The 14,954-nt window shown below is 53.2% G+C and overlaps 1 protein-coding gene across 1 annotated transcript in view; it reads right to left on the bottom strand.

Moving 5' to 3' along the window:
- Positions 1–829: 829 nt before the first annotated feature.
- The window catches only part of LOC140402957 (interleukin-6 receptor subunit alpha-like), a 78,096-nt gene continuing 63,971 nt past the window's right edge, over positions 830–14,954 (bottom strand). Inside the window, exons 9-10 of the mRNA XM_072490606.1 lie at positions 13,823–13,925; positions 830–1,080 (exon numbers count right to left, since the gene is read on the bottom strand). Coding sequence (XP_072346707.1) covers positions 855–1,080; positions 13,823–13,925 — 329 coding nt within the window. The 3' untranslated portion in view covers positions 830–854. The remainder of the gene's footprint in view (positions 1,081–13,822; positions 13,926–14,954) is intronic.

The raw sequence follows: 14,954 nt of genomic DNA, 5'->3' as shown, positions 1-14,954 counted from the left end.
ATGTACCGCCATTTTGGATCCACACCAATATTTGGGGAGTGTGCAGATTAATCAAAAGCATTTATATAAAAAATACAATCCAGAAACCACAGATAAAAAACATAGAAACAAAATCTTTCTCGTATCATTGGCTTAAAAATAAAATGGAAGACAGAACATTCTAGAAAGTTCATTGGGGCCCTGCTCCCGCCTCGATCCTTGGCCGCCCCTTTCCTGCTTGGGGTTGGACGCCATCTTGCGCCCACCTTGACGAAGAAGTGCCGGCAAGCAATCTTGGCGAGCTGGGCACCAAGCCCGACCGCCGTGCCTTTTTTTTCTTTCCCGCCCATTGTCCGTTCGCTGGTGGCGGAATCGCTCGTCTTGGCGGCAAAGGGCGGCAATCTCCCCCTGCCTCGTACACGCGAAGAGGGGGCTCGTGCTCCATCTTGGGAGTCCATCTTGGAGGCTCCCATCCCCTCGCCTGGCGAAACGCGCGGACACGCGAGGGGGGAATACGCCCCGCGGCGGACCTAAAGAAACAAGAGTGGGCCATTCAGCCCATCGAGCGTGCCCCAACTGGGCGGGGCCAGGGCAAGGGGCCAGGGGGGGCGAAAGCCACGGAAGAGGTGTGAAGAAGGCGTGGGAGAGTCTCGGACAGGGCGTCCTCGTGCGCCAGCAGTCCGCCGGGCGAAAGTGTCGAGCTCCGAGGCCCCCCCCCCCCTCCCCGTCGACCTCGAGCTCTCCTGTCCGCCATGCTGGGCGGAGAGGGCGATTAACCAGCACCCCCCCCCCCTCCCTTCTTCCGAGGTCTGAAATTCTTCCCCACCCTCCCCTCCCCTCCCACGCACCCCTCGGCTCGTAGACCTGCCTTCGCGTTACGGGACATAAAAGTAGCTAACGTTGATCACGTCAAAATGGGGGCGCCCCTCCATGGGGACGCCCCCGCTCCCCGGGGGCCCGGGGTCTTGCTGGAGTGTGGTCTCGGCCATGCCCTCGGGCTCTTTGGCCTCGGATGCCGTGATGAGTCGGACGGGCACGTACTCCAGTTGCTTCCCCACCTTGTCCTTCGCCGAGGCCTGGTCCTTCCATTTCGTCCGGTACCTGTGAGGCAAAGTGGGACCGTTAGATGGTGGCTCGTTCCTCCCGACAAGATGGTGGCCGCTGGAGGGTTTTGCCGGGGTGGGGGTTGTGGTGGTGGTGGGGGGGAGGGGGCGGGCGGTGGGTCGGGGGGGGACAGAGTGTTGAGGGGCACCGGTTTGGTTTCCGCAACCCCCTCAACCCATCTGACAATCTCAGCCTTGACATTTTCAATACACCCCCATCCCCGCCAGCTTTTATTTTCGAGGGAGAAAGTTGCGGATTTCCCCTCCGCTCAACGCAAGGAGTTTCCTGACCCCCTCCCACCTCCCCCCCCACCCCTCCCGCTTTTCCCAACCACGACGGAAGAAAAACTGTCATCCCCCTGTTGCTCTTATTAGCCTTAGTTTATTAGCTCTAATTCTGTCACCTTTGCTCACGAGTCGCCAGGTATCGTTCTGATACCGCCACGTGGTTCAAGCTCGAGTTATGATTAATAAGACAGCGCACCGCTTAGTAAGATTAAAATCAACGGTCATTTATTATGTACAACAAGTAATGTTTATACAATAATCCTACTTTCTAGACTACTACCTACCACTACTGGCCAATACTTAACTTTTGGGGATGGCCCACCAGGTCAGGGAAACAAATGGCTTATCGAATTGGGTCTGGCCTGCGGGTTTCAAAAGGCTGATACGGGTCGATGGCTAGGAGTCTCTATCGGGTAGCGATCGCTGGAGTCAAACTTACGGTTGCTGGTCGATGGTTCTTGAGAAGGTTGCGAGCAGGAGAAGAAGGGAGAGAAGGGTCGATCTGAACTTGGCCCCTATCTTTTATAGGTCCCACGGGCCTCCCGCCTCTCGGGGCGGACTTTGACCCTGGTTCCAAGTGATTGGACTTGTTCCCAATCACTGGGTTCGATATGCTCCAATAATGGGGCGATTCCTCGAAAGGGGGGTGGTCGTTCACCTGTCTTCGTTTCGGCCACTGCAGGCGCCGAGACGTCTGGATCGGCATTCAATTGCTAATATGTTGCAATTGTTCCCGGGGATAGCCGATTGAACTGCAGATGTCTGGGTTGATGTGCTGCTAATGGTCGCAGGTATCGATCTGGGCCGACTTCCCCAGATCCGAATACGCTGTTCTGTCTGCAGCTGTCCGTTTGTGCCCTGTTGGCTGCTTTTCCCATCAGTCTTTTCGGTTAGCCATTTTACATCGGGTTTTGGCCAAATTAATTGGGAATCAGCCATTTTACATGGCTACATTCCCTCCTTGTGATCCTAACGCGAAGCATGAAGGATCACCTAAATTTTGTCCTTTCCGTTCCCTGACCGGGGGGGGGGGGGGGGGGGCACCTCCTACATGGCCACTACTCTGACCCTAGCTATGCACAAAAATGTTTTACCTAAATACACTATACTCACCAAACATTGCATTATCCTATCTTCCTAAAACATACAACAACAATCATAACAGTCAATGTACTCTTTCCTGGCTTGTCAGTCAAGCTCAGGATCATACATTTTTTGTATATGGAGGTTTTGTACATCTTTTATTTACAGAAAAACGCAAGTGCATGTTCTTTATTATTATATTGTAGGTCGCGGGGGTCGGGTCATAACCGAATATAGGGGATCGGATCGGATATACCGGGGTTCGAGTGCGGTACGCATTCTTCTCCATTTGCGGAGGCGCATAGTCTGCACTACACAGCAGAGTATCGCCAACGCTAACAGTGCTTCGATCACGTAGGACAGGGAGTACCAGGTTATGAACCTGGCACACCAGGAAGATGCAGTGTCGCTGGTGACTGGGCTCTGGGTACCGCGGGACAGTGAAACATTAACGGCAGGGGAGGTTTGGAGTAATGGGGTCCGCGTTCCCGCGCAACCAAATGTTCGTAAAAAAGATGTTGAGCGCGATGAAAGAAGTCCTCATGGCTGTCCTCTTTCTTTGTGTTCTCTGTTTTCTCCGGTCCTGGAGCTCCTGGAGTTCTGTAAAACAAGCATAGTATCTGTAACTACCTTGGTTATAATATCCGGTATGTTAGTGTGTCTGTCCTTTTGGGGCCAATTACACCCTTATAATTGGTCACTATGTGTGACTCCCTCATTTTTTTTTTCCAAAACAAATTTTAGGACACGGCACACTTCCCAGTGAGGGACCAGAGCTGATTCACCATCCAAATGTTCCAGGATGTAAATAGCAGGTGGCAGCAACCGAAAGGTCGCCCCCCCAAAAATAAAACTTTTTGAAATGAAAATGTCAAATGAGGTGCGTATGGGCCGCGACGGGTAAGATTCGGATGGAGTCCCCGGGTAGGACGGCTACCAGTGCCGTATGTCCCCTACCCGAGCGTGTTTGACCAACGGGGGGGGTCCCCAGGCAGGGCGGGTCTCACGCCGTTTCTCCACTGCCCGAGCAACCGACAAGAACGGGCAAAAATGTAGTCATCGTGGTGGGGTTGCTACAGTGATTCTACCCTCGAATCAGAACGGGCGTCTGATACCCGAACCAGTACCAGCTGAAAAGCTAGTTCCTCTGAACGAGCGTGTGGTCTGTTGACCAGGTATCTGTGGACAAGGTGGTACCGCTGAACAAGCGGCTGTCCGCGGTGGGGGTCTGTGGGCAAGTGCTCAGAAGTTTCAGGTGAATGGGTGTGTGACAGTGAGAAACATTCTCCTGTCGGACGAACAACACTTAAACAAACGTACGAACAACATGAAACATTCTGCAGGTTCCATCAGGAAGGACAACACTATTCCCAAACGTCTCCTATAAATCATCATGTGGACACCTCCGTTCTCTGTTGCGAACAGGGTCGCCAAGGGGTTGGCGGATTGGGGGTCCGACTCGAGGTCGTCCCCTTCTCCAAACTCTGGAGTGAATTAATGTGGAGGGGGCTGCCTGGTGTGAGTTGGGGTGGCTTGCGTCGTTGCGGACGAGTCTGCAGGAGTTGTCGCGGTGCCAATGAGTTGTGTCGAGTTGTGTGGGGACAGAGTCGGGGTCGTCCGTGTGGTTCGGTGGTCGGTGGTGTGGTTTGTTTAGGAAAGTGATCATGAAGGGATCACTGGAGTCAAAATCGGATTCGCTGGGTGTGGGTCCGGTTGTATGGGGATAGTAGGGAGGCGTGCTGTGGCTATCGTCCGAGTCACAGTCGCTGTCGCTGCTGCTGCAGTATGTGGGCGTTCCGGGGCGGAGTGTATATTTTGGGGGTGGCGTCGAGGTTGACTCCGTGGCTGGGCTGGACGTGGTGGGGGTTGGTCGGGTTACGTTGGCTGTGGGCGGGGTGTGGTCTGCTGCGTCAAGCATGACGTGGTGGGCGTGGTTTGACTGGGCCCCATAAGCCTTTAGCTGGTTTATGTGAAACCAGGCAGTCTTACCATTCGGGTATTTGATTTTATAAACCGATGGGCTTACTTTATCCGTAATGGAGTACGGACCCGAGTATTTCGGAGACAGAAATGTGCTGGGGTTATACACCGACAACATCACTTGTTGTCCTATATTATACTCCGTTGCATGTACTGCCTTAGCAAAACAGGCCTTGCTCTGTTTTTTTTTGGTGCCCAATTTAACTGCGGCTGCTAACTGAGCCGTTTTTACATTCGCAACTAATTGCTCAATGGCTTTCTCGTGGGTGAGGGCCGTAACTTCGGGGCTGGTCAGGTCTAAACCCAAGAAGTACTCTGTCCCTTTCATTGGGCGTCCGGTCATGAGGGTGTGTGGGGTGTAACCTGTGGAGGTGGAAACAGTGTTACGCAAAAACATCAGCGCAAAGGGGAGGACCGAATCCCAAGTGGTGTTGTTCTGCTGGACCATTTTTCGGAGGGTGGTTTTTAGGGTCCGATTCATGCGCTCCACTATACCACTCGACTGAGGGTGGTACGCAATGTGAAATTTTTGGGTGATGCCAAATATCGTGAGGACGTTCTGCATGACCCGTCCCGTAAAGTGAGAACCTTGGTCCGATTCAATACTGCGGGGGAGTCCCCATCTTGTAAAGATGTGGTGGGTTAGGATGTTGGCGGTGGTTTTCGCGGTGTTGGTGCGGGCTGGAAATGCTTCCACCCACTTTGTAAAAGTGTCTGTGACCACCAGAACATATTTCTAGCCATTCCTGCAAGGGAGCAATGGACCTATAAAATCGATCTGGAGGTTAGTCCAGGGGCCGTTAACGGGTCGGGTGTGGCTGAGTTGTGCCTTTTTGGCATATCTATCGGGGTTGTTCTGTGCGCAGATGAGGCAATTCTCGATGTAATGGGATACATCTTCCTTGAGATTAGGCCACCAACAAAACTGTTTGAGGTGGGCTGCGGTGGGATCGATTCCCTGGTGTCCATGACCATCATGGAATAAACAAATTAATTGGTTCCTATCCTGCTCAGGAACTACATAAAGGGTGTCTTTCAACACCACACCGTCATGTGTGGTTATCGTATTTCTGTACCTCTCGTATGAGGCGGGAAACTTCCCTTTCGCGATCTCAGTGAGAGCGTTATCCTGCTTCTGGGCCTCGACTAGATCTTCGATCCTAGTCTGCGCGACCTGAACTGCACTCACTGGCGCACTCACTGGGGCGCACCTGGGGGGCTTCCAAAAGTACCCATGCCTGGATCCTGCCTTAGCCAGTGCGTCGGCTTTTACATTTCCAGGGGGGGGGAGGAACAATGGTGGCTGCGGACTTTTATAATGCCAAAAAGTCCTGTCCTTGGCTTTTCGCAAAATATGGCGGAGTAATGGGGCTGAGGGGAGGGGTTTCCCATCCGCGGAAACAAATCCTCTTGTTTCCCAGAGGGGCAGAAATTCAGTGAGGCTGTTGCACACGTATAGACTGTCTGAATATATGTCTGCTGGGCTGGGGAAGGAATCTGGGTGCTCGACAATGTAAGCGATGGCCGCGAGCTCTGCTGCCTGCGCGCCTAAGTGTCCGGGTAATTTTAATGCTATCTCCTCGAGGGCGCGTCCCTGCGCGTCCTCCACATAAATCCCACAGCCTGTTATGCGTTGCCCATCCAGGACTGTGCAAGATCCATCCACATAGATCCTAATGGGGTCACACGTGTCCGGGTGAGGGGGGTTCTGAGATGGAGTGGCTAATTTTCTGGGGGGTGTTTTAGCTATAAATGTATTATGGTGGGGCGAGATGATTTCACACTCATGGGGGGTTCCGGGGTACTGTAGATTGTCCGCTAAGTATGTGTGAGTCTTTGTCCGTTTTACTGTGATGTCCCGTCCTTGTAAGAGAAGGGTCCACCTAGCAGCGCGGATTTGGCTGACGGTACCGTCTTTAAGTTGTCCGTCTAGTAAAAGTTGGGTGGGGGTGTGCTCGGTCAAAATGGTGATGGGGTTCAGTCCGGTAATGTACGAGAAGTACTGGACTGCCCAGAAAACTGCGAGCAGGTGCCTCTCACAGGCTGAGAATCCCTGCTCCACAGCATCTAAAATCCGGGAGGCATAAGCCACGGGTCTTAGCTGGTCTCGCCGTTCCTGCAGGAGCACGGCTGAAAGGGTGCGGTCTGTGGTCGCTCCCTCTATGGCGCAAGGGGAAAGCGGGTCTGGAACTTGTAGTGCGGGGGCGGCTATGAGCGCCTGTTTTAGTGATTCCACAGCCTCAGTATGCTGCGGAAGCCATTCCCAGGGGGCTCCTTTCTTTAGGAGGTCCGAGAGGGGCGCTGCCTTGCTGGCGAAACCGTCAATGTGGTTTCGGCAGTAGCCAACCAGTCCTAAAAACGACCGGAGGGCTGAAACGTTTTGGGGAAGGGGCAATTTAGCAAGCGAGTCAATTCTTTTATGCTCGATCGCACGTTTGCCGTGTGTGATAATAGTTCCCAAATATACCACCTTTTCTTCCAATATCTGGGCCTTTTGGTTGACTTTACATCCAATGGAATGTAGTAATTCCAGGAGTTCGGACAGAAGCTCAATGTGCTCTTCCTTTGTGTCTGTCTGCAGGAGTAGATCGTCTACATACTGTACCAGACATTCGGGGCGAGAAGGTTTTGCTAGTCCATTTGCCAGCTGTCGGTGGAAAATGGAGGGGGAGCTGTGGAAGCCTTGTGGCAGGCATGTCCACGTGTACTGCTGAGCTTGGAAAGTGAAGGCAAATTTGTCCTGGCACGCCTTTGCCAATGGAATGGACCAGAACCCATTACTGACGTCCAAAACCGTGAAATATCGGGCATGGAGTCCCTGTTTGAGCATGGTCTCGGGACTTGTTGCTACGGTGGGGGCTGCTGCGGGGGTGACTTTATTGAGTTCCCGATAATCTATGGTCAAGCGCCATGATCCGTCAGGCTTCCTTACTGGCCAAATCGGGGCATTATTAGTTGAGGCTACCGATCTTAGGACGCCCTGCTCTAATAAGCTCTCTATAACCTTTAGGATTTCTCCCTCTGTTTCTAGGGGGAATCCGTACTGCTTTTGGGGTCTAGGGTCCGGTCCTGTTATTTGTACGGAGCCAGTCATCCGTCCACAGTCGTGCTTGTGGGTCGCAAATTCTGCCCTGTTTTTTTGCAGGACTGCCCTAACCTGTCGGTCCGTGCTGAGTGTGCTGGGGTTGACCCAAAACTCGCCTACTGCGCTAATTTTGTTCATATAGTCCCCAATGTTGAGCGTTGCGGGGGCTCTAGCGGATTTCGCCATCTTCCAGACACACTGGTTGACTGGATCGAAAGATGGGAATTCATAAAGCCGATTCCCAAAATGTGTTCTGCTGTTTGGGGCAGGTCGACTAAAACTACGGGGTGTTTTGTATTAATGGTTCCGATTTGGATGGGTACAGGGGCTGTGATGTGTCCCTGTTGTGAGTGGCCTGTGAAGCCGCTGAGGGTGATAGTGGCTGTGGTGTCCTGACCAAGGGTGGAGGAATTTAAGGTGGTGCGGGACCCTCCTGTGTCCCAGGGAAGCTCGATCGGCTGTCCCTGAATTTTCGCTGCGACTACGGGTCGTCCTGACCTATCACAAAGGGTATCGCAGACCCAGCTGGGGGAGCCTGTACACCGTCAGTCCGTTCCGGTCAAGTCTGTCTGATCCGACCGGGCGCTAACGCTATGTATGGGCTCTGCCTTTTTCTTACTGAGAGTGCCTGTCTGTTGGGCTCTCTGTGGCTTTTTAGGGGCATTGCATTCTTTGGCAAAATGTCCCAACTGTCCGCAGTTGTAGCATTCTTGCGGTTTGGCTGGGGGGCTGCTCTTTCCCTCGTTTACCCAGGCGGGGTTGTGAAGAGTGGTCCTTACTGCCTGCACGTCTGCGGCGGCTTGCTTTTCCTCGGGGGTTTTAGCGGCAGGTTTATTGTGAGCCGACTGTTCCCAAACGCAGGACAATCTTTTTACCACCCACTTCTCATTATGAGCCTCCTCCGGGGGTCATTATACTTACAGGCATTCTGTCCTGCTTCCGTGGCATGGGAGATAAGGGTGCGGGTCCATTTGGCCATATTGTCTGCGGACAAATGGGCACGGTCTACGTTTCCGAAAACGGCTTCAAAGTGAATCCACAAGCGTCCTGCGAACGCTGTGGGGTGTTCAGACATCTTCTGTCTGCACTTATTTAGACCGTCTACGGGGTCGCCCCGGTTGTATCCGATCGCATCCAGGATCGCGGTATGCATTTCTGCAAGGGTGCTTCCTCCTACATTCTGTGGGTCGGGAAGGGCTGCTGCGACCGATGGATCTAAGCTGAGGACCGTGAGCTTTACCTGCTCTTTCTCATCCAGGCCGTACAAGGTCGCCTGGTGTTTGACGGTGGCAAAGAAATGGTGTGGGTCTGAAGCGGGGAGGAGCGGTGTGATTTACGCACCGTAATTGGGTCACTGTGAGGGGGGTGGAATATAAGACGTCCGCCTCGTCTGCTGTGGCGGTGCGGTGGGTTGTTACAGGGTTCATGGGAGCCTGTATTACCTGCTGTGTGGGGGGTGGGGGTTCTTTCCTCCTTTGGGGCTTTCCCCGCACACATGTTCCCTGAACATATCTCTGCGCTGTCTCCTGCAATTCTTCCCAATCAGGGCCGTCTTCCTGTTCTAAACTTTCCCCAAAGGTTTCTTGGAATCCGTTTTGGACAGAAAGCAGTGCTTGCAGGTCTGCAATTTGCTTTTGGCACTTCGCATGGTCTATGGTGCTCTGTCTTTGTTCCGTGGTTGCAGCATGGAGCGCTCTCAAGGCTGCCTTGAGATCACTACATTGCTTCTGTAGCGTCTCCACCTGCTTCTCTGTCTCTTTCTTTACCAGGACTGCACGCTGCGTGTCCTGATAAGCCTTCTCATACTGGGACTGGAAACTACTCAAATGCGCCAGACAAGACTGGTGACCCCGTTTGGCATCAGCCACCTCTTCGTCCTTTGCCGCTAATTTCCGCCTTAACTCCAGATTCTCTTTCTCCACCTCGCATACATCGACTTGACTCATCCGATGTATGCCCTCTACCTCTTTGCGGAGCGTCTTGACGACCTCCTCTGTGCCTCGCAATTGTGCCAAACAGGACACGATTGCCATCGGCTTGCGCGCTTTCGCTAAGCTCTTCTTATGGATTTCACTCATGTTCTCCCACCAAGTATGCCCTATACTCCCGGGACCTGAGTCGTCATTACTGCAGAAATCATCCCACATGGGCCATCCTTTGCCCTTGAGATATTTCCGAATCTCCTCTTCCCAAATGGGACACTGTCCCACTCTACTGCTGCTGGTCGCTGCGACCGCAAATTCTTCGGGATTCATGAGGCGTTGCATTGCCTGCATGGCCATCTCTCCTATCCGCCTGCTTCGGTCGAATTTGGAACAGGGGGCTAAGGTGGTGTCGTAGATGCGGGTACGGCTTGTGCTAATTTCCGAAAATACTGGCTTCCGACAGTTTTGACGCAACAAAATCTATCAGTTTTACCTTATAACCCTGTTAGTCACGCATGCATACACACACTTCCGAATTGTGAATTATTAACCAGAACCGCTTGAACACTTGTGGGTTTTTTGTTTCGTTTCCAATTGGATTCTATTCAAATTCCTGGGGTTCTCCCGGAGTGGTTTTCCACTTCTATATTGGGTCCCACCGGAGTCGCCAATTTGGTGCTCTTATTAGCCTTAGTTTTATTAGCTCTAATTCTGTCACCTTTGCTCACGAGTCGCCAGATATCTTTGTGATACCACCACGTGGTTCAAGCTCGAGTTATGATTAATAAGTCAGCACACCACTTAGTAAGATTAAAATCAACAGTCATTTATTATGTACAGCAATAAATACTTACACAATAATCCTACTTTCTAGACTACTACCTACCACTACTGGCCAATACTTAACTTTTGGGGATGGCCCACCAGGTCAGGGAAACGAATGGCTTATCGAATCGGGTCTGGCCTGCGGGATTCAAAAGGCTGATACAGGTCGATGGCTAGGAGTCTCTATCGGGTAGCGATCGCTGGAGTCAAACTTACGGTTGCTGGTCGATGGTTCTTGCGAAGGTTGCGAGCAGGAGAAGAAGGCAGAGAAGGGTCGATCTGAACTTGGCCCCTATCTTTTATAGGTCCCAGGGGCCTCCCGCCTCTCGGGGCGGACCTTGACCCTGAGTCCCAAGTGATTGGACTTGTTCCCAATCACTGGGTTCGATGTGCTCCAATAATGGGGCGATTCCCCGATCGGGGGGGTGGTCGTTCACCTTTCTTTGTCTCGGCCACTGCAGGCACCGAGACGTCTGGATCGGCATTCAATTGCTAATATGTTGCAATTGTTCCCGGGGATAGCCGATTAAACTGCAGATGTCTGGGTTGATGGGCTGCTAATGGTCGCAGGTATCGATCTGGGCCGACTTCCCCAGAGCCGAATACGCTATTCTGTCTGCAGCTGTCTGTTTGTGCCCTGTTGGCTGCTTTTCCCATCAGCCTTTCCGGTTAGCCATTTTACATCGGGTTTTGGCCAAATTAATCGGGAAGCAACCATTTTACGTGGCTACAGCCCGGAATACGAAATGAACGTTTCAGCGCCAGAAGGGGTCGTTCGCAGGTTACGTCACCTTCCCCGGGGGCCGTAACGTTTGTCCGAGGGTTTGAACGAGAGGGAACGATCGCCTTGGGAGTGGAAATCCTCATCAAAGTCACCATTGCCGGGCCTCTGGGCCAGAGGTTCGAATCCCACCCCCGGACCCGACGGCCGAGGAAGGTGGGTTCGTAACACGGCCAAAAACAAGTGGACCGGAAAATCCTCCAGGCACACTCCGATGGCAGGCGATGACATGAGTGGGTGCGGCGTGGTGGAAAGATTATTGGAGGCCATGCCGTCGGACTGGAGCCCGTGGGGCTATGCATCGCTGTAAATACACAAGGGGTTAATGCAAACAATAAACAAATCCAATTTTTCCAGTGGAGACACTTAGTGAGTACACACAGGGTTGATTCAACACATCACACCCACCACGTGGATTGTAGCAGACTGGTTCGTCAGCCTGAGTAGCTATAGCAGGATTAACAGTAGCGTCAGATCCAAGTAGGAGAATTGTTGATAGTTTAATAAACGTGTTAAAGCTATCTCCAAGTCTGAATCTTCCTTTGTCAGAGTGCACATCAAGGAAGCAGCTTATGCTACGTCCAGAGCGTAACAAAACATGGTACCAGGAGTGACTGTTAAATCCATATAGTTACAACTCAGCGAACAGTGACAACCAGGCAAGATGTTGTTCGGGATTCCGGTTCCACAGCAGCCCAGGTAGCACGGCAATCTCAGTGCAAACTGGCGTGCGTTCGGGCAGAGATTCGAGATCTATCTGGTAGCGTCCGCCCTAGATGGCGTGGCGGATGCAGAGAAAATAAAGCTCCTACTTACCATCGCGGGTAAAAAAAAAGCAGCAGAAATCTTTGAGACCTTCAAATACTCAAAGGGGCAAAACAAGAACGAATTCCAGGCAGTCCTGGACAAATTCCAAGAATTCTGCGAGGAACATACAAGAAGAAACCGTAAAAGAGGCGCCAGTACTGACCACGAGGCGAAGGTAGGCTTTCCATTGCCGAAAACGGCAGTTTTGATTGGCAGCCATCTTGGAAAAGGAGCCGCACGTGTGCAGTTGCGCGAAGAGCGCACAGAACGGGAAGGTCCGTTTGCGCACGCGCAATCGCTTCCCACGCTCTACGTCACACGCTTCATGATGTCAGAGGCCCCCGGACCACGCCCACTTAAAGGGGAAATGTCCCAAAAACAAGAAAAAACAAATTTAAAAGCCTCAAAACGAGATTCTTTCACCTGGAACGACAGCACAATGCCTGAAACCCGACCAGTAGCTGAAAGTAACCTCCGCAGAACCCTGCGACAAGCAGTTAGCACCGCCATAGAAGATGATCCGTTTTTTGTAGACAACGACTCAGACGAACATTTCACCTTGGGAGGTGGCTACCCCAGTACCAAATCCGAACCGCAACTAGAGGTGTTGCACCGTGAAGACCCCGACGATGAGTTCTTCGGATTTGAGGATCTTCAGCCCAGCATATACGACATCCCGACTCTTGAGTGCAGGATTATGCTGCGGCCTGATGCCAAGAGACAGAGAGCGGTACAAGCCCACAGGGAGCGGCCTGCTGCCAAAACAAGTGGACTGGAAACTCCTTCCGGCACACTCCAATGGCAGGCGATGACAAGAGTAGGAGCGGTGTGGTGGAAAGGTCATTGGAGGCCAAGCCGGAGGCTGTGTGTACAAGGTGTATGTTGCCACAGCAACCTGGGCTCCCCAAGTGAACTGCGCCACCACCCACCACAGTGGGACCAGTGGACGAGCGCAGCCTCGCTGGCAGCAACATCTGGATTTCCGAGGTGTTCAGGGAAAGCGCGGTCTCTCCCCATGTGTACCGCCGTCATTAGTGGATTTCCGAGTTAATCTGGGACAGCGCGGTCTCTCTCGGTGCGACCGCCGGCATAAGTGGATTTCCGCGTTATTCAGGGAAAGCGCGGTCTCTCCCGATGCATACTGCCCGCATCAGTGGATTTCCGCGTTATTCAGGGAAAGCGCAGTCTCTCCCGATGCATACTGCCCGCATCAGTGGATTTCCGCGTTATTCAGGGAAAGCGCGGTCTCTCCCGATGCATACTGCCCGCATCAGTGGATTTCCGCGTCATTCAGGGAAAGCGCGGTCTCTCCCGATGCATACTGCCCGCATCTGTGGATTTCCGCGTCATTCAGGGAAAGCGCGGTCTCTCCCGATGCATACTGCCCGCATCAGTGGATTTCCGCGTCATTCAGGGAAAGCGCGGTCTCTCCCGATGCATACTGCCCGCATCAGTGGATTTCCGCGTTATTCAGGGAAAGCGCGGTCTCTCCCGATGCATACTGCCCGCATCAGTGGATTTACGCGTCATTCAGGGAAAGCGCGGTCTCTCCCGATGCATACTGCCCGCATCAGTGGATTTCCGCGTCATTCAGGGAAAGCGCGGTCTCTCCCGATGCATACTGCCCGCATCAGTGGATTTCCGCGTCATTCAGGGAAAGCGCGGTCTCTCCCGATGCATACTGCCCGCATCAGTGGATTTCCGCGTCATTCAGGGAAAGCGCGGTCTCTCCCGATGCATACTGCCCGCATCAGTGGATTTCCGCGTCATTCAGCGAAAGCGCGGTCTCTCCCGATGCATACTACCCGCATCAATGGATTTCCGCGTTATTCAGGGAAAGCGCGGTCTCTCCCGATGTGGACCACCGGTGGCCATGGTGCAATGCTGGCGGACGGGGACAGTTCAGACGGCCATTCCCGCGGCAAGAATCGGGGAGCGAAGAGTCCGCCACATCTCAAGTTCTTACCTGACGACAATGAGGATGAGTAGCATGATCACGAGGAAGAGGCTTACGGCCACCAGCAGCGGTCCGTACCAGGGAAAGTTAGTCCACTCCGGATGGTGAGAACCTTCCAGGAAAAGAAAGCGACAGGCTGAGCGAGCGACCGGACTGGGGCGTTTTCAAAAGATTGGGGACGGGCAATAAACGCTGGGCCCAGCCAGCGACGTGAAGGAATCAAAAAACGGTCTTGCCTTATCTTGTCCCTTGGCTATGTCATGGCCCTTGTCGAAGTCGACGGATTCTACACGCTCCTGAACACACGACCACTTCCTCAACTACACCCAGCCTCGTAACAAGCTACGAAACAGGACCAGGAGTGGACCGTTTGGCCCATCGAGACCGCTCTACCACTCAACACAATCATGGCTAACCTTGGGATTTAACTCCATTTTCCCCGCCTGCTACCTTGATGCCCCGCAAGGCTGTCAATTGAAGAATAACTATCCCACAGGGCGACTGGGTCACGGGATCCCTGCACGCAGTGGTCATGAGTGATGGTCGGGGATCACCGAATGCTGGAGCGAGCCCGAGGGGCCGAATGGCCTCCTCCTCATGGTCGGGGTGAAAGGCAACTCCTGCCCCTGACCGATGTGGGAATTGGGCGAGGAAAGGTTGGGGATTGCGTGCAGAAAATAACCCCTTGGGGTGACCACAGAACTGTGTCTCTCCCCCCCCCCCCCCCGCCCCCCCGCCCTCAGCAAGGGCGCATGTGCTCCCGAAGAGATGTGGAGGTAATTGGACAAAGGATCCCGTGACCTAGTCGTCCCGTGGGATACCTATTCTCCACATGACGGCCTCCTGGCCTCCCGCTTTTGAGACAGGGCTGACAGGCCTCTGCCCCACCTCCTGAGGGAGCCGCTTGGGTCCCAGTTGAGGAGTTTGCAATCGCGATATTGAGTGGGCCGGTGTTCCTGAACAATTTCCCTCCAGCTGCCTCTCTCGCCAGGCACCTCAATCCCTCTCTCCCATTCCCAATCCCTCTCTCCCATTCCCAATCCCGCTCTCCCATTCCCAATCCCGCTCTCCCATTCCCAATCCCGCTCTCCCATTCCCAACCCTGCTCTCCCATTCCCAATCCCTCTCTCACCATTCCCAA

The sequence above is a fragment of the Scyliorhinus torazame genome, chromosome 26 (assembly GCF_047496885.1).
Source record: "Scyliorhinus torazame isolate Kashiwa2021f chromosome 26, sScyTor2.1, whole genome shotgun sequence".
NCBI classification, from domain to species: domain Eukaryota; kingdom Metazoa; phylum Chordata; class Chondrichthyes; order Carcharhiniformes; family Scyliorhinidae; genus Scyliorhinus; species Scyliorhinus torazame.
This window is presented reverse-complemented; position numbering and strand designations above follow the sequence as displayed.